General features: G+C 32.3%; 1 protein-coding gene across 2 annotated transcripts; it reads left to right on the plus strand.

The window, feature by feature from the left end:
- The first annotated feature begins 7450 nt into the window (after nt 1-7450).
- Nucleotides 7451-10921, plus strand: LOC107921146 (zinc transporter 1). Of its 2 annotated transcripts, none has more exons than XM_016851021.2 (3): nt 7451-8167; nt 8351-8500; nt 10383-10921. In XM_016851021.2, exons 1-3 carry the CDS (start codon nt 7562-7564, stop codon nt 10686-10688), a joined length of 1062 nt encoding a protein of 353 aa, XP_016706510.1. In that variant the 5' UTR covers nt 7451-7561; the 3' UTR covers nt 10689-10921. The 2 variants fall into 2 exon arrangements, with proteins under 2 accessions (XP_016706510.1, XP_016706509.1); XM_016851020.2 differs by having other exon boundaries at nt 7470-8224.
- The last annotated feature ends 9535 nt before the right edge of the window (nt 10922-20456 follow it).

Raw genomic sequence — 20456 nt, forward strand, 5'->3', positions numbered from 1 at the left:
TTTAACCTACAAGGGACAAACGGCTGTGTCGCATGGTCATGTGTCACACATGGCTGGGACACGCGCCCATGTCTCAGGCCGTGTGGACCCAAAATAAACTTTAGAAAACAAGTTTACCATTTCAAGTTTGCTTGGACCTTAAGAAACTCAAATACCAACCAAAATGCCAATTCAAAATGACATTAATCGAGCCAAAAACACACCAAAACCAACCTAATAAGTGTCTAACCAATGTACCGTCATTGGTACCATAAGTATATATAATTATACATCAAAATAAACATCAATTCAATTCATCAATTCATTCAAGCAATACCTAACCAAAATACCTATCAAATGTACCACAATCACAACATTTCCTTAATATATATACCTTTCATACTAGCATAAAAACTATACCTCATTCTCATATATCATACTAGTTGGTCATTTGCACAAAAGATCATACTCAATACATGCATATCCCAAAACATTACTAATAACAACACAAAAGCGTATTACATGCCATATAAAACGAACCAAACATTCCAAAAACTACCGAATTAAGCTGGATAGTGTAACTTGAGCGTTGATTTGGTCGTCCAACCTTCTGAGTATCTACAATGACATTAAACAACACAAGTAAGCTTAATGAAGCTTAGTAAGTTTGACGCATTAAATGAATAATCTTACCGAAGTAAATACAACAGTTCAAACAATAATAATCAACAAGGAGAATTCCCTGTCATCACAGTTTCAACTGATGAATTCATCTATGTTCATATCAATATACATTAAATAAAAAATCTTTCAGAATTCATTAAACAAATTACCTTACCAAGATTTACCATTCGAAGAACGACTTACGGATAAGAGTACATCGTCAGATCAACCAAACACACAAGACAGAAGCTCATAAGAGTTGATCCACCCAAATCACGCCAAACAGAAAGTATAACGTGAGAGTTCGCAAAAAATGCTGAACCTCGATAAACTTGGGTAATATATTGATATCTCCCTCCAATACCATCTCCACTCCAAACCCTCGTACCACACCAAAACATGAATGTACTCTATCCCACGTTCAATTCAAACCGAACATCAAATTCAATATTATAACTCAGATAATGATTTAATTCCAACAATGGAACATATATATTATATCATGTAATACCAATCACCTATGTATAAAAATATTAAATTTTAACCATACCAACTTACCTGGACTGAATTGTAGTAGTTGCAAAAGTTTAGGGGCTATTCTGCTATTTTTCTTTTTCCATGAGTATCTTCAGAAACTTGATCTAAAATATAGAATTCCTCAATTATCAGCTTAAATTGCACATTCCAATTCATTTTATAATTTATACCCTTTATTTTTTGAATTTACACAATTACCCCAAACTTTTACAATTCTTGCAATTTAGTCCCTTAACTTGAAATTCATCAAATTAACCATTTTTCTCAAATAAATATTTTATCAAAATATGCTAGGCCCTTAAACATCCCGCAGTTAACCTTAAATTTACTATCAAACCCTAAAATTTTGATATTTTCACAATTTAATCCTAAAATCAAAATCTAACAAAAATCATTTTACAAATTCATCAAATAACATAATAAAAGCTCTAAATACATGGTATTCATAAAAAAATAAATATTTATCAATGGAAACTTCCAAAATTTTTAACAGAATAAAAAAAGGTACGGGATAGTTTGACCTAGTTGCAATGATATCAAAAATATAAAAATTACAAGAAACGGGTAAGAGAATCACTCACATGCAAGGAGATTAGTTTGGCCGATCTTCCTAGCTTAGAAAACCATGGAAATTCGGTTAACAAGAAGAAAAAATGAAGAAGAACAGCAATTAATTCTATTTGTTTTATTTTAATTTTAACTTAATTACAATTTTGCCATTAAAATCACATTAATTTATCATTTTAATTCCTTTTGCCATCCAACATTGTCCATTAGGGACTAATTGTTATATTGGTCCCTCCTCATGTAGTAAATAAGCTATTTAATCAATTAATTGCACTAATTACTAAATTTTGTACCTTTTTCAATTTAGTCCTTTTCTTTAATTAACTAACCAGACATTAATATTTCCGAACCAAATTTTAATATGACTCTAATGACTTCACAAATATTCTAAAAATAATATTTACGAGTTTACACGACGAAAATTTTTGGTCCTGAACCACTGTTCCGTCACCATTAAAAATTGGGTTGTTACATTGAGTACCTCATCATGTCACAATTTAAACCAAAAGTCACTCAGGAAGTTAAGACCTTTAACTAAAAAGATGGATGGAGCATACAACAACATCCTTAGCTACTCATTCTTTTGCTATAGCGGAATGTCCCTAAAATTATATCACACACTCTTACTTAGACCTTCCTTTCTAATCAACAGCACTATGTAGCAAACAAAGTGATGTTGACCTACTTAGCAACTCTAAGCATTGGAGTGCATACTTATTTAAGCAAAATTCCGTAGCAATTTAACTAATTTTTGGTTTCAAAACTCCCTAAAGGCATTAAAAACACTTATTATATTTCAAAAAACCAAAAACTAGAGTATAGGCCATCCCATTTTTAGAAATTAATTTCCAAACAACTTAGCCTAAGCTAACTTCACCCAATCCATTATTACCTATTCTAGGTATATCAAGAAAAAATTTAAGCTGATCATCGAACATCATAAAGAAGAACCATACTTATTATAGGTAAAACAATATTTCAATAGTTATTATGTTATGGAAAAATATCCTATATACCAAAATGAACATATTAAATACAAAATGCAACCTAGATGCACAATACACCCCCAAGCCTAAGGGATGCATTGTCCCCAATGCATATAAAATCATGAACAATACATAACAAGTATGAATATGCATACAAACGATAAAAAAAGTTATGTAATGCATGAGATAAAAAACAAAAACACAAACTTAACTTTCTTGGACTGGAATGTTGGCATTTCATTCAATTCTTTTTCTGGACTTGCGAGCATTGACTTTGTATCACATCTTCCTTTTCCGTAGGCAAGTCTCATTGTCAAGATTTTAATATATTTCACCCATATAAACTTTAGAAAAATGACTTAGATGCATGAGTCTCCATCCAAACATACCAGAGAGCACATAAGTGGTAATCCTCCAAAGCACACCATCGAGCACATAAGTACTAATCCTCTAAAACATTAGAGAGCACCGAAGTGTTAATACCAAAGGCAAAAAAGAGTGCACATAAGTGCAAGGCCTGAAGGAAATAGAACTCCAGATCACAACAAAAATCCATATTAGAACAGAATTCCATATCAGAACAAAACTCCACATCACAATTAAAATGCATATCTAAATCCCTCATGGCATGAAAATCATATCCTAACTATTTCACTAAGTTTACTAGGACATATTATAATCATGAATAACTTATATTAATCAAGGCCAATCACAAACTTATCATCTATGTGGAGGCATATTAGAAGTTTCAGAGTTTGAAGATTCATAAGACTTAAAGTATCATATATACAAGTCATTGTCCAATTACACATATAGGCACATTGAGTGCCTCACATATATACACATTTCATATAGAGGCACTTTAAGTGCTTTCACATATATGTTCAAATTCATATTTTAATTTAGACTTTATAAACATGTCCATTTTTCTATATTATTAACATAAGCCATAAAAAATATTCTTTATTCTTATTACAAATTCATACCAACGGAGGGTCACCATTTCATAAAACTATCATCCTATACATAGTTAAACTCATAAAGGGGTCATTATAACCTCACATATAGTCAAGCCTCTAATTAAGGCCACACCATGTTACCACATATTAAAATCATGTTTATAGCAACATGTTGACCTTATTAACAATCTTTTCAAAATTAAAAAATTAATCACATAATTATATTTGGTGACATATTAGCATATTACCTCATTATCGACACATTTATTGCCTATTCACAAGTCACCGATCACATTTATTAGTCATTCCATGGCAATCAAGTTTTCATCATATTACTAGGAATTATGACACTTTATATTTAAAGCTTATTAAGCCATAACTTTAATTCATAGAATTTACACACATACATTACAACATAATTTTCATATTTATTCACAAATTTATCAATTTTTTCCTAAACATGTTAGCATAAAATAAGTATGATTATTTAAGGGTACTTACCTCGTGAATACACATTATCTCAAAATCAAGCTTGTAAGAACATAAATCAATATTCAATAAGCTTGAAATTTCCATTTCTTAGCATTTCCTCATTTCTTATACATACAAAAATATAACCAAAATTAGCGCAAGTGCTTCCCAAGCGTTCTCATAATAACCAAGATCAAATATTAAGTTAAGAGATGTGGAAATCATAATTTCTTACCTTATGAAAGCTTTCTCTGTCTAGCTCCAACTTTCTCTATCTAGCTTCATTTTTCTCTCTCAAGAACCCTAAAAACCCTTGTTGAAAATGGGGGTTTTGAAGGTGGATTTAAGCTTGAAGATGAGTTTTCTAGTTGATTTATGCAATAATATAAAGTTTGTGTGTGGTGTTTATGGTGGGATTCTAAGAAAAATGACAAAGAGAAGAAAAGAGAGACTTTCTCTCTTCTTCCATGGTTGGCTCAACAAGGTTGAGTGGGAGATTATTGCCCCCTTTTCTAAATTGGTCAAAGGCCACTTAAAAATTGTGTGGTTCACATTTCATCTCACCAAATTAATCACATCCAATGATCATATTAATCCAAAATATCAATTATCTTATAAAAAATATTTCCATAATAAAATTCTAGGGGAATGACCAAAATACCCTTATGTGACAAAATTATCATTTTACCCTATTTTGCCTCAAGGCACAATTTCTTCATAACAAGTGGCATTTAATCACTCAAACTCCATAATTCATATTTAATAGTTGGTAATACTCTTTGGGTGATGATATTTAAACTTTTATCCTTCTTTCGATAAAAATGAGAAATTTATAATTTAGGCCTTATACTTTCACTCTTTCCAATTTAGCCCAAAAAGTGATTTTTATCACACCAATACATATTCTTTTTTCAATTAATAAATAATAACTCACATTCCTTATTTTGGTCAAATTTCCACTTTAGTCCTCAAACTTTTCAAAATTTACAATTTGGTCCTTTTTGCCTCATTTCCATCTCCAATATAAATTCTTCTTTCATAAAAATTCTTTATCTCATCCAATATCCTAAAAAATTTTCACTTATCTAATCTCAGAACAATGTCAGATGTAATGGGATTTTGGAGTATTACATTGTATGCTATGAAATCTTGTGTTTTAAACTTGTTTTCATATGTCAATTATGTGTGGAATGATTTGGTTACATGTTATACATGTTTTGGAGCATATAGGGGACCATTTGCATGACTTGTAGTGTTATGTTTGTGCATTTCTGCATTTATATTTTAAGGCACCAAAAACAAGTCTTGAGACCATAAGAACATTTTCTTGCAATTCATGTATTTTTGGGTAGAGGTTTTGAGACATATTAGACAAGTTTCGAGACATGATACCATTGCATCCACACACTGTATCATTAAAGCAGAATTTACATTTGTAACACAAGAAGTCAATAACAAGCAAAGCCTTCTCTAAGTTAGTGATGGTGGAATATTTTAATAATTATTTATAATTATTTTATTTTTATTACAATTTTATTAATTTTTATGTTTTTATAAATATTTTATGATTTTTTATAACCACGTTTAAAATGAATCTAGACAAATATAAATAAATATTCAAATGAATGGGGATGTACATTTGTCTAGATTCATTATAAATATACTTTTTTAATTTTTATTTATATTTTAACAATTTTATATTTTTCTTACCATTTTAAAAAATATATTTAATGATTTTTTTAATAATCACTTTTAGAATGAGTGTGGACATATAGACTTAGATGCATTCTGAATGTAATTTTTTAAAAAATAATTATTTTTTTAAATTTTATAAAATTACTTGTTGTAAATTTCACATAACATGTCAAGTGTCAACTTCTTATACCTTTCATCAATCATGGTTAACGATAAATTTAAATAAAAGATGATTTTTATTAGTGAAAGAGATCAAATTATTCTTTTTATTAACTCAAGTTGATGTATTATTTATAAAAATTTAATTGATTTTCTGATTTTTTTTAAAGTTACCTTTTAAAAATTATATCAAATATTCATAAATTAAGAGGCAAGTTGCAATCGTAGTTGGAGAAGGCACTCGCGTTGCACGAGATAGAAGAGGCCCACGATCAATTATAATAAGAACACGAGTTCTGGAGGAAAATGTGCACCAGCAAACTGCTGACGAAAATTATAAGTTATAATTATGTAGGCAGTTATCATAAAAATAATCATTTTAATCAATAAATTGAATTAACCTATTTATATAAGTGCATGAGACTTATAAATCAATCATTCATTACAAGCAATAGATTAATTAACTTAATAGCGAATTTAATCGTCAATATTAATATTGATTTGTTAATTTAGTCATTTTCTTTAGTTAAATATGGTTTTCAACCTTTTAAAGGAGTTGAATTTAATATTAACTTTTCAAAAAGAAATAAATCAGTTTTTAATTAAAATGTTGACTAAAATAATTTTTTAAACACGAGAATCCTCATATTAATCTAAATGTACTTCATGCCTTTTTTTCTTAAAAAAAATTATGAACTTTTTATAAATTTAAATTTCTTTTTAGATTTTAGATTATTTATTGATTTGACATATAATACAAATAATACCATATTAATATAAGGTACACATAATATGTCATAGGTTGACACACAAACATCGGTTAAAAAAATTCAATGTTTTAGTCAATATATTCATTTAAAAAAAACTATTTGACTTGAAAAATTAATGACAAAATTAAATTAAAAAAATGACCAAATTAATTTAAAAAAAAAGAACAAACATTAAAAACTAAAATTATAATTATACTTAAACTAAATTAACTGAAATTAACTCATCCACGCTTAGTTTACTAGGTTAATATTTGAAATTGAATGCTCAAAATCTCAAATTCTAACATTTTAGCCAAAATCTGGTTAGGTAGAAAATTGGAGAATAATAGTTCAACTTAGAATTGGAATAAAGCTTTTCATAAATTACGAAGGCGAAGAGGTGTTTCTCCAACATACAACTTTTCACAAATTAAGAAAGCTTGTCCTAAAATCGCAACATTGGGCAGAGAGGGTGATGTGCCGTCTACTAAGAGCATAAAGACAAGAGATCAATTACTAAGAAAAAGGTGCTTAATTTAAGGAATTAGTTCATTATTGGGATTTCTCATAATGTCGCCATTCAGTCCACTTACCATACACTTGTCAACACCAAACACAGTCTCTTGCACAGTGCATGGAGTTGCATGTCGCCATTTTAAACATCTTTATTTATTTAGTGTTTTTCATCCTATTAGCTTTACCATTAAAATCCAGTTTTTATTGCTCTCTTTCCTTTCTGTATGTATCGTCAAATATCAACATACATTAGTACGAATCTCTCCACTGGCCATGTAAGATGAAGACGAAGGAGCATTCCTTTATCTCTTCTCTATTTATTTGTCTTCTTTACCTTCCTGTCTTGGTCACTGCAGAGTGTAGTTGTGAAAATGAGGTGTTGTCAAAGGATACGGGCAACAAAACCAAGGCTTTGAAATACAAATTTGTGGCAATTTCATCAATCTTGATGGCCGGGGCTGTAGGAGTTTCTCTACCAATTATGGCCAAGAAAATCCCAACTTTTGGACCCCAAAATAATATTTTCTTTCTGATAAAAGCCTTTGCGGGTGGAGTGATACTTGCCACTGCTTTTGTACACATACTTCCGGATGCATACCAGTCTTTTACTAGCCCTTGCCTTAGTGAAAAGCCTTGGGGGGTTTTCCCTTTCACCGGCTTTTTGGCCATGGTTTCTGCTATACTCACAATGATGATGGATACATTTGCGACAAGTTTCTGTAAGAGTTCCCATTTCGACAAAGCTTTGCCGGTGAATGGTGATGAGGAGATGTTAGGGGAGCATGAGGGACATGTTCATGTTCATACGCATCCCACTCACGATCATGCTCATGGATCTGCCGAATCATCTCATCATCTTATGATCACCCAACGTATTATTTCACAGGTACCATCCAGTTTCTCTGCCAAGTCATTCATTCTAACCAAACGTAAGTGTTACAAGGTAATTTATGGTTTTCATGATGTAATGTATGCAAATTGAGTGGGAAATAGTTGTGTATGTATGTATGCTGAGCAAATAATATTATTAAAAATGACACATCTGGTAAAAGATAGCAATGAATGGTAGGTATTGGAGGTGGGGATTGTAGTTCATTCTGTGATAATTGGAGTGGCATTGGGTGCATCCCAAAGTGCAACGACAATCAAGCCTCTTGTAGCAGCATTGACTTTCCATCAATTCTTTGAAGGCATGGGTCTTGGTGGCTGCATCTCTCAGGTAACTCTCTTCTCAACTCTACTCATTTCTCAATTCAAAGGGAGAAAAGTTGTTGGCTTTTTCATTTTATCAATTGAAAAAACAATTAATAGTAGTACTGTAGCACTACTGTTGTACAAAATATAATTCTCTCCATTCACTTATTATCATCAGCCGTTGGATATCATGATGAAAACCTTTATACAAAACCTACATCTAACAACATTAATGTGGGCTGTGTAATTTTTTTAATGTAAAAATTAGATAAAGTTTTAGTTAAAATGGTAAAATTTAAAAATTAAAATTTTATGATTGTGTTTTTATTGATTTAAAAAAAGTAAAATTTCTCTAATAATATAATTTAGTTTATAAAAATAATTATTTAATCATTTTTCTTTTAATTGAGTTAGTGTCCAATTAACTTTAACATCAACTAAGTCTGGGTTTGGTTGGGCGGTGCAGTACGTTTAGCTTACTTTTTGTCACACGCTACAGTATCGTTAGAGTATATAATCTCACTGCCACTGTTGTTTTTACACTAAGCACAAGTAAATGCACCGCCCATCCAAACTTATACTAAATTAAAAAATTTAAGTATAATATTTATATACTTAAATAATAATAAATAAGACACAATGACTTTTTTTGGTCCTCCAACTTAAAAAAGTCATTTTAGTCTTCCATTTAATTTTTCGCCTCTTTTAGCTCTTAACGTGCATTTATTTTGTCAAATCACCCCATAGTGGATGAAAAATTAATGTTTGTTAACTTTGCTGACTTACATGTGGATTGCCACGTGAATGACATGTCTGTATTTAATTAATTTTTTAAAATTTAAAATAATTTTTATAATTTTAATTTTTTTATTTTTTAAAATAATTTTTATAATTTTTTTAACTTGTTAAATTATAAAAATTAATTAAATATTGACGTGTTATCCCGTGATAATCCACGTGTATGCTATGTCAACAAAGTAAAAAAAAAAACTTTTGAATTCATTTTGATGTGGTTTGACAAAAAAATATAAATTTAAAGATTAGAAAAATAAAAATTAAATGTAAGACTAGAATTATTTTTTGGTTTAAATAACCACATACTATATTATTCTTGTTGAACAGGAAAAGATAATTTGCATGTGTGGATAGGGGTGCTCAAACGATTAACCGAACTGAACTAGTGTTAATTGAATTCACCGAATTTTTTAATCTTTTAATAGTTAATTGAACCAAAATTTTTTCAAAAATAATTAACTGAACCGAAATATTTCGGTTAACCAAATTAACTGAAGTTTATATTTTTTTTGAGTTAAAACAAGTATAAAACATATCAAAAAATAAATTGACAATGTTCATTTAACCGAATTAACTGAATTAAAATAGCCTAATACTTATAATATATAATATTATTTATTAAGTTCGGTTAATTACCCGATTTTGAGCTGAATTAACAATTAACCAAAATTCTAAAAAATCTTTAACCAACCTCCGACCCGAACTAGATTGGTTAAGTGACCTATTAACTGAATTAAATCAATTCGATCGGTTAATCTGATTTTAATCTAAGTTTGAACACCCCTAAATGTGGGTATGGATGAGATGAGTTACGGTAGGGTGTATACTACAACATGCAGAAATTGGTCCAATAAATCAGCAGGCTTACTTGCATCTTCACATAATAATAATAATAATAATAATAATAATAATAATAACTTTAATTTACTATATTTTCCATTTTGATTTCGTCTTTTGGGAAAAATGATTTCTTCTTAATAATGATGATGATAATAGTAGAAGAGAAAACTGAAGGCGTAGCTATAGTAAAAGTAGAGTAGTAGTGGAGGAATATTAATATTTGTCAAATAATGACTGTTATGCTGATAATGGATTGATGACATGGGATGCAGGCAAAATTCAAGAGCAGAGCCATTGCAATGATGTTAGTTATCTTCTCCCTGACTACTCCAATGGGAATAGCATTAGGCATGGGAATATCAAAGATATATAATGAGAATAGCCCCAAAGCCCTAGTGGTGGAAGGAATCTTCAACTCCCTTTCCGCTGGAATTTTAATTTACATGTCACTGGTTGACCTACTTGGGGTAGATTTCATGAACCCTTTAATGCAAACCAGTCTAAAATTGCTGCTTGGATCAAATCTTTCACTCCTTCTCGGGGCAGCTTCCATGTCACTCTTAGCTAAATGGTCCTGATCTCCTAACTACCATCCCTTGTTTCTTTTTTCCTGTTTGTACTTTATAAATAAATACTTATGGGTTGATAAAGTGTGCAATGCAAATCCAAATCCATGACTTGACTATAGTGCAGTGCAATGCTGTGCCGTTTAATTTGTACCATAGAATTAAAGTTTCTGAATGGATTTGGCATCTCAGTAATGAACTCAGGTATGCAATGCTTAATAAGAAAGCAGGATATTTTAATCTCAGTGCTTAATAAATTGTATGGATGAATCCTTTATTTATTTAAAATTTTAAACAATATTTTGATTTTTAACAAATATAGACAAATGTATAATTTTAACAGATTCTACTAACATTATTTTGATTTTTTTTAGCTCATCATTAACGTATGAAAACAAGTAAAAGAGAATTTTCATACCTCCAACAAGGATGCTCATCATCTTATTCAATATTTTCTCAACTTTTGTACCTATATCAAACTCTAAACGATACTGATTATTTATATAAAAAATATTTTAAAAAAATCAAGGTTAAAATCTACTTTACCGAAATAGTGCAAGCTATTTGATCATGTGGATCAAATCTCATTGATTTCAATCTCTAAATCGTGACATTCAAGCTTAAATCAAAATCGCAAAGAAAATTTCTTCAAAGCTATTTGGGGCGGCGTAAGTTGTTTATATACGGTAGGCTTTTTTAACCAACTCTTAGATATTTACACCATAAATCTCTAGAACTTTTCTAAACTTTCAATTAAGTACATCTTGTTTTAATTTATAAAATTCTATAAACGTGTATTACCCATTATGCTTACAATTATGTTGGATCATGAGCGGGATCAACAACCCATAATGACTTCTGATTATTAGAAGAGTTAAATGTAGTTTTTGACATAGCCTTTCAGTGCCCAATACTTATATTTAATTCGATCATTTCGCCATATATCTCATTTTAGTTAAAAGGAGTAGCACGGTGTCTGCCTTTAGTTAGTCTTGCAACTCTTTGTACTAACTTGAGCAAATTCCCTTGATAAAATACTCATTGTTAATACAAGTCAATAGCATATAGGATATGTCTCCACATATCATTGAGGTGATTGATCCTTTATGGATTACTCCAAAACCTTTGTATGCCTTATAGCATACTCAAAACATCCTGCCTTAACTACTTGTACATGCTAACACATTTTGTGATGAATTAAATATGACACTCTACATACAAGGAGAGCTAGTGTCACAAGTTGTAACACCCCTAACCCGTATCCATCACCAGAATAAGGTTACAGAGCATTAACGTAAAAACGTAACATAAAAACATATTAACGTAAAAACGTAACATAAAAACATACATTTCCAAATATTAATATAAACATAGCATAATTCATTCAGCTACATGCATATCGTCCCTTATTCGAGCATTCCAGGCCTTAAAAATACTTTAGAAACAATTCAGGACTAAATCAGAAACAAATGAAACATTTAGGAAAAAGTTGGAAAAATTGAACTGCAGGGGTCACATGGCCGTGTGACTCACATGGCTGAGACACACATTCGTGTCTCAAGTCTTGTAATAATCGAAATAGGGACACACGGCCGTATCCTAGCCTGTGTCTGTGCCCGTGTAACTTTTAAAGTTGGGTTACACGGCCAAGCCACATGCCCGTGTGCCAGACCGTGTGCTAGGCCCTGTAACAGCCTGACTTGTAATCCTCAAAACGTACAGGGGACACACAGGTGTGTTGCATGGCCGTGTGTCACACACGACTGAGTCACACGCCCATGTCTCAGGCCACGTGGATAAGAAATTGGCCAAAATCAAGCCATTTCCATCACCAACCCAAACATGTACCTACAAGTATTTTGTGCATAACTTCAAAGCTTCGAAACCTTACCAAAACATGCATGAAATGACCAATTCAAAAAGATTAATTCCATACAACCAATATGCCATACAAGACACCTCAAAAGCAAACATACAACATACCTAAACATATGCCTATTTGACCAGATTTCATTCATAATCATCTAGTTCAATACCTTTCCAAAGCAAAGCTTATCTTGACCATTTTGAAACTATTCCCTCACATACCATATTGGCCATAAAAACATGCATCAAACTTAGCCATATTAACACATACCAACAAGGCATCAAAAGTACCAAAAGTACATCAATCCAAAATAACATATACATGCCAAACTTATCAAATAACATTCAAACACAAGTCCACCTATACATGTCATTACAACCTTGGCTAAAACATCAAAAACTACCGATATAATCTCTAGATAGTGTGATAGATCTCCGACGAGCTTCCAAACCGATCGAGCTTCTGATTATCTACAAAACATAGGAAAGAAAACTACGTAAGCATATAATGCTTAGTAAGATCGTAAAACATGAACATAACTTACCGTTTGAATGCATAACACTAGAATTAAACATGATATAATCCAACCATAAGCTTGTCACAAGCCTAAGCACCATGAACACCACATGTTAGTGCATTAACACATAATTCACTTGAATTATCATATGGTAAGCTAAATATACATGAACATAATGCTTTTGAATTCATCCTTTCCATGAACATAGATATACTTTCATTGATCATTTCCATTTCAAACATTTTTATAGATTCATTACATACTTCATTTGGACACTTACCATAAATTTCCTTTTCATGCCCGTTGAACCATTTAGAATAACATCGGATATGCGAGAAAGCTCACACAAAGTGTGCTAAACATATAACCGTAAACTTTTCTTTCATTTACATCGTTGCTCACACGAGCTGTTAAATGGGTCTACTCACACAAGCTGTGGGTCGGAATGTAAGCTACACGATGTTGCCCACACAAGCTGTAGAGTGTTCGTAACAAATGTAGGACCTCAGCCATCGGTAGGACATTCAAGACTAGCGCCCGAAACATGGAAACCCTAATGACATGTCATTTGTATCCTACGTATTCCTAAGGTTCAAACGAGGCTCAAATATCATCATAACATCATTGGATTTACACCATTTAGTTACATGGCAAGTAATACATAAACATATTGATCCATATAACAATAAATCATTATTTAATCATACGAATTTACCTCGATGACAAAGACGTAAAAACGAGATCAACTAATTCGATACTTTAACTTTTCCTCGATATAGATTCGTACGAGGTCTATCTTAATCTTAATAGGAAAATTCAGTCCATTTAATACTTATACTATCCAATTCAGTCTATATTTTATTTTTTTGAAAAATTACAAATTTGCCCCTAACATTTTAACTTTTTCATGATTTAGTCCTTAAGCTCGTAAATTAAAATCTAAGTATTTTCATCCCTAATTCATGTTAGCCAAATACAGTAGGGATCTCTACCAACTCATAAAAATCACCATTTCATGAATGTAACTTAAACTTTTTTCATTTTTACAAATAAGTCCCTAAATGACAATTTCATAAAAAAATCCCTGTAAAAACTTGTTTACTTAACAACGACTCATAATCTTCCATCAAACATCAAAAACCATACAAACATATTCATGGAAAACCCCTAAATCTTTAATTGTTTTTCAAATTAGTCCTTGGGCTAGTTAGATTAAGCTACAATGATACCAAAAACATAAAAATCATTAAAAACAGGACAAAATAATACTTACATGCAAAGAAGTAGCTTGATCGAACTTATCTTCCCCTTTAATGGTGTATTTTGGCCATGGAAGAAGGAAAAAAGAAAGATGAAAACCTTTTTATCTTTTAATTCTTTTACATTTTCAATTATTTATCAAATTACTTTAATAACATTTTTAATTAACCTTAAAAATCACCTAATTTGTGTCCATCTTTGTCCACTAACAATATAAATGGTCTATTTACCATTTAAGTCCACTCACATTTAATTTTCATAGCTAATTGATACCTTTAACTAATATAGCTCTATTTTTTCCCTTTTTACGATTTATTCCTTTTCACTTAATTAAGCATGCAAACGTCAAAATTTCTTAACAGAATTTTAATACGACCGTACTAACATTCCATAGAAATTAAAATAATAATAAAATAAAAAAATTTTCATCAAATTTGTGGTCCCAAAATGACTGTTTCGATTTCACTAAAAACGAGTTGTTACAACTCTCCCCCCTAAAGGAATTTTCGTCCCCGAAAATCTTACCAAAAAAGTGGTTCAATGATTACTCTTTCAAAGTTTCTTTCAGTTCCCAAGTAGCTTCTTCCCCTCCGTGACGTTGCTAGAGAACTTTCACTAAAGCTATACTTTTATTTCTCAATCCTTTAACCTCTCGAGCTAGAATTCTGATAAGCTCTTCATCGTGCATCATATTTGGCTAAATCTAAACATCAACAGGTGAAATCAGGTGTGAAGGATTTGACCGATACCGTCGTAACATAGATACATGAAATACATTATGAATCTTTTCTAACTCCAACGGCAAGGCTAATCTGTAAGTTACTGGCCTAATTTTCTCAATGATCTTATACGGTCTGATAAACCGCGGACTAAGGTTTCAGTTTCAAATCTGTATAGGATTTCTGAATACCTGAAGTTGCTTTCAAACTTTCACATATCACTTTAACCTTTCCTCGATTTCTCGTATCAAGTCAACCCCGAAAAGATAGCTCTCATTGAGCTCAGTCCAATAGAACAAAGTTTGACACTTTTGGCCATACAACGCTTTGTACGGTGCCATCTTAATACTTGCTTGATAACTGTTGTTGTAAGGAAATTCAACAAACGGTAGAAATCTTTCCTTGTTACCTTCAAACTCTAAAATACAACATCTAAGCATATCCTCGAGTATTTGAATTATTCATTTGGGCTATCCGTCAATTCGAGGATGAAATGTAGTCGAGTACCTAGAGCCTCATGTAACTTGCTCCAGAATCAAGACGTAAACCGTGGATGTTTGTTAGAGATAATAGAAATAGGCACACTATGCAATCTAATGATCTTATCCACATACAACTCTGTCAATCTCGCAAGTGAGAAATCTGTATTCACTAGAATGAAATGCACGGACTTCATCAAATGATCAACAATGACCCACACATCATCTTTCTTTTTCGATGACAGAGGCAACACCAATACAAAATCCATCGTGACACATTCCTATTTCCACTCCGGAATCATCACTGGTTGTAACAAACTAGAAGATACCTAATGCTTGACTTTAACTTGCTGACAAACTAAACTTTTCGGTACGAACTCAGAAATCACTGTACATTTTATTGGTACCAGGGTGAATTGACAAGCTACTATTGTGAGCTCCTGTAATATCTTCTGAACAAGATCAGAATTTCTCGGAACACAAATTCTGCCTTTGAAATGCAAACTATCATCAAAACCAACAAGAAAATCTAAATTAGATATTGTTTCAATCTATTTCTGTTTCGCTATCAAAAGATCATCACATTTTTTAGCTTCGTAAATCTGTTGCAAAAAAGTCGGTCTAGCTTTCAATTCAGCTAAAATCAAACCATCATCAATCAACATTAACCATGTGTTCAACATTCGCAATGCAAATAAGGATTTTCTACTCAATGCATCAGCAACAATGTTAGCCTTTCTTGGATGATAATCAATGATCAAGTCGTAATCTTTCAATAACTCAAGCCATCTACGCTATCTCAAATTCAAATCTTTCTGCGACATCAAATAATTTAGGCTTTTATGATTCGTGAAGATATGACATTTTTCTCCTTACAAATAATGTCACCAAATCTTCAAAGCAAACACAATAGATGCAAGTTCTAAATCATACGTCGGATAATTCTTTTCGTTTGGTTTGAACTGTCTAGATGCATACGCTATCACTTTGCCCTCTTACATCAAAACACAACCCAAACCATTCAATGAAGCATCACTATAAATCACAAATTCTTTACTGGACTCTAGCTGAACTAACACAGGTGCTTTAGTTAACAATGCTTTCAACTAATTAAAGCTTTGCTGACATTTCTTGGACCATTAGAACTTAACATCTTTTTACAACAATCTCATCAATGGTGTAGCAATCATTGAAAATCCCTTAGTGAATCTTATGTAATATACGGTTAAACCCAGAAAACTTCTGACCTTAGATACACTTCTCGGAGGCTTCTAGTCTACCACAGCTAAAATTTTGCTCAGATAAACTCTAATGCCATCGGTTGATACACCATGTCCAAAAAATCTGACTTTCCTAAGCCAAAACTCACATTTGCTAAACTTAGGGAATAGTTGTTTTTCGTGTAAAGTTTGCACAACAATTCTCAAATGCTGGGCATGCTCTATCTCATCTCATGAGTAGATTAGAATATCATCAATGAATATAATAACAAATCTGTCTAAGTACAGTCCGAATATTCTACTCATCAAGTCCATAACTACTACAGGTGCATTAGTCAAACCAAATGGCATCACAAGAAACTCATAATGTCCATACCTAGTTCTGAACTCGATTTTTAGCATATTTGAGTCTTTAACTCATAACTAATAATAACTAGAACGAAGATCAATCTTTGAGAATATCGTCGCACCTTTCAACTAGTCGAACAATCATCTATACGTAGCAATGGATATTTATTCTTGATCATTACTTTATTGAGTTGTCGATAGTCTATACATAGTTGCATGGATCTGTCATTTTTCTTAACAAATAATACAGGAGCACCCCGAGAAGAAAAGTAGGGTCGAGCAAAACCCCTATCTGTCAACTCTTGCAACTGTACTTCCAACTCTTTCAACTCTATAAGTGCCATTCTGTAAGGAGCTATCGATATCAGAGATGTTCTTGGCATTAACTCAATAGCAAACTCAACCTCTCTGATCAGTTGGTAGCCGGGGTAATTCCTCTGGAAATACATGTATACTCACAAACCACTGGAACAAATTCTGCTTCATGTCTGAAACTCTAGAATTAAATATATAAATAAGATACGCTTCATAGCCTTTTCTAACATATTTCTGTGTCGACATAGCCGATATAACATTAGATATACTATCCAGTCCATCTAATTCAATTCAAAGCTTTTCACTGTTCTGAAATTTCAATATAATATGCTTTCGTCTACAATTCACAACAACATCATGTAAAGTTAACCAGTCCATACCCAGAATCACATCAAACTCATTAAAGGGTAGTAACATAAAATCAGCTAGAAAGTTGCAACCCCGAATTATTAAAGGACAATTTTTACAAACTTTATCAACTAACACATACTGACCTAGGGGGTTCATTACTTTAACCACAAATTCAGTAGGTTCAAAAGATAATTTCTTATTTGACACTAAAGCCGTGCATACATATGAATGTGTTGACGCTAGGTCAATCAAAGCAATAACATTAGTATCAAAGATAGAAAATGTACCAGTGAGAACATCTAGCGCTGAAGCTTCCTCTCGAGCACGGATCACATAAGCTCTAGCCGGTGCTCGTACCTCAGATCTTACAGTAGAGTCTTTTGTCCCACTACAGCTATTTCTCGCATTTCCAGCGTTTTGTGGCAGTCTACCTCTTGTAGCAGTGTTACTTAGTCGAGTAGTTTAAGCCTCTTCTTTGTCGGGCCTTTCCGGGCAATCTCTGAGATAATGTTCATATGTACCACATTTAAAACATACCCCGTCTTTCATTCTACATTCACTGAAGTGTCGTCATCCACATTGTTGACATTCAGGCTTGTTTTTTCTAACACTACCTACTCTCGCCACAGATGTAGCTTGAGGTTTTGAGCTTGCATGTTATTTTCCTCTATCTTTACTTGAATAACCCACTGATGCTAACGAACAATTTTGATATTTTTTCAACTTCTTCGAAGGTGATTGGTATGACTTTCCTACCAATCTCTTTCTTGAATCATAAGTCTCATAATCAGCTTTTCTCTTTGCTTTACTCAATCTTTCAGCTTTGTGAGCTCTGTCAACCAGAACTACAAATTCTTTTAATTCAAGGATCCCAACTAACAGCTTGATGTCTTCATTTAACCCGTCTTCAAATCGTGTGCATATAGCAAACTCTTCAGTATACATTCTTGGGCATACTTACCGAGTCGAACGAATTCTCTTCCATATTCAGATTTTATCATCCGGCCTTGTTTTAGCTCAACAAACTCTTTATGTTTCTTATCAAGAAATCTCTGACTCACGTATTTCTTTTAAAAACCAGTGTGAAATAATTCCCAATCTATGCATTCTCTCGGCACAACCGAAACTAAGGTATTCCACCACTGATAAGCTGAATCTTTCAGTAATGATACATCACATTTCACACATTCTGTCGGTGTACATGATAATTCATCAAAAAATCTGATCGTATTTTCCAAACATAACTCACTTCTCTCTGGATCATCTTCAGACGTACCTCTAAACTCTTCAGCCCTATATTTATGAATTTTATCAACTGGAGGCTTGCTCACTCATACTGACTCCTTTTCCTGCACTAGTCTGGGGGATTTCGATCCATGAACTACGGTAGAAGAGGACACAAGTTCTTCAACAGTTTTGGTGGCTTTCTTGACCAAGCCTCTCGTTTTTGCCATCCTTTGTTGAGGGAAAATGGTTTAAAGTTGAAAAGATATGATCTTGAGAAAATGAAGGAAATAAAAATTGTTGCTTGAATGCGTTACAGTCAATATAGTGGGGGAGGATTTATAGTGAGTGAAAGAGGAAGATGGAGAGGCGTGTTGTTTTGTGGAGATATATAAAGCTAGTAGGAATAGTTTGTCCAATAGAAATTGTGCCCCCTCAAAAAGATCAAACGACTGAGTGATTTTTGATCCAACGATGGAATCTAAATTTCCCTAAATTCTGATGAGTTGTAAATGGTAGTATAGAATTACGAAATGCGTTGATAGCAAAATTTCAATACATTGACAATGATACCTAATTATTTTGCAAAAAGGAAGGAAAACAAGCTAATGGAGTTTTGTATGCTGTCCGCAATGCCCATAAAGTGTCATCTAATCGGAAAGACCAATCTTTCCTCGAAGGGTTTACAACATTCTCAAGAATGTTCTTAATTTGTTGATTCAATACTTCAGCTTATCCATTGGTTTGTGGATGATAAGTAGTAGCCGTTCTATGATTAACTTCATATCACTTTAGTGCGATTGCCACTTGGTTGCAATAAAAGTGTGTCCTCTAATCACTAATCAATGCCTTTGGTGTGCCGAAGCGGGTGAGTATATACTTGTGAAAAACTTGTAGCACTATCTTTTCATCATCCTTTGGGACTGCAATAACTTCAATCCACTTCGAGACGTAGTCAACAGCTACTAATATATAAAGATTTCCAAATGAACTCGAAAACGGTCCCATAAAATTTATACCCCAAACATCGAATAATTCGACCTCCATAATTGGCTGTTGTAACACCTGTTATCTTATTCAATCATGATTTTATTGTTTATTCTTGGGGTTTGGATGTTTCTTAACACGAACGTGTTATTACAGTCACTGACACTAGAAAGTGCAGTGACAGTTCGAGCCAATAAGCATTACAACGAAAGTTGAGTGAGGATTAGAGGGATTTATTCCACTTGTTCTTAATAGTGCCATATTTCCATCATCAGAAGGTGGGGTTAATATGCATGTTTAAGTCTCAAATTAAATAGAGGAGTGTCGCTTGGTAAAATACACATTGAAATTTATTGCTTCGATAATCACCTATCCTTTTATACCTTGTGAGAACTTAGTATTCTGCTGAACATTCATGTTGCAGATTATCATTATTATATGTTATTTTATTGTTTTCAAGTTGTTTCTCTGACAAATATCCCCACAATTTATC

The sequence above is a fragment of the Gossypium hirsutum genome, chromosome D01 (assembly GCF_007990345.1).
Source record: "Gossypium hirsutum isolate 1008001.06 chromosome D01, Gossypium_hirsutum_v2.1, whole genome shotgun sequence".
Lineage (NCBI taxonomy): Eukaryota > Viridiplantae > Streptophyta > Magnoliopsida > Malvales > Malvaceae > Gossypium > Gossypium hirsutum.

Coding starts and splice junctions, on each gene's coding strand:
- LOC107921146 (XM_016851020.2), top strand. CDS start 7,562: ATGAAGACGAAGGAGCATTCCTTTATCTCTTCTCTATTTATTTGTCTT. Junction 8,225..8,350: donor CCAAACGTAAGTGTTACAAG/GTAATTTATGGT, acceptor AATGAATGGTAG/GTATTGGAGGTGGGGATTGT. Junction 8,501..10,382: donor TTGGTGGCTGCATCTCTCAG/GTAACTCTCTTC, acceptor CATGGGATGCAG/GCAAAATTCAAGAGCAGAGC.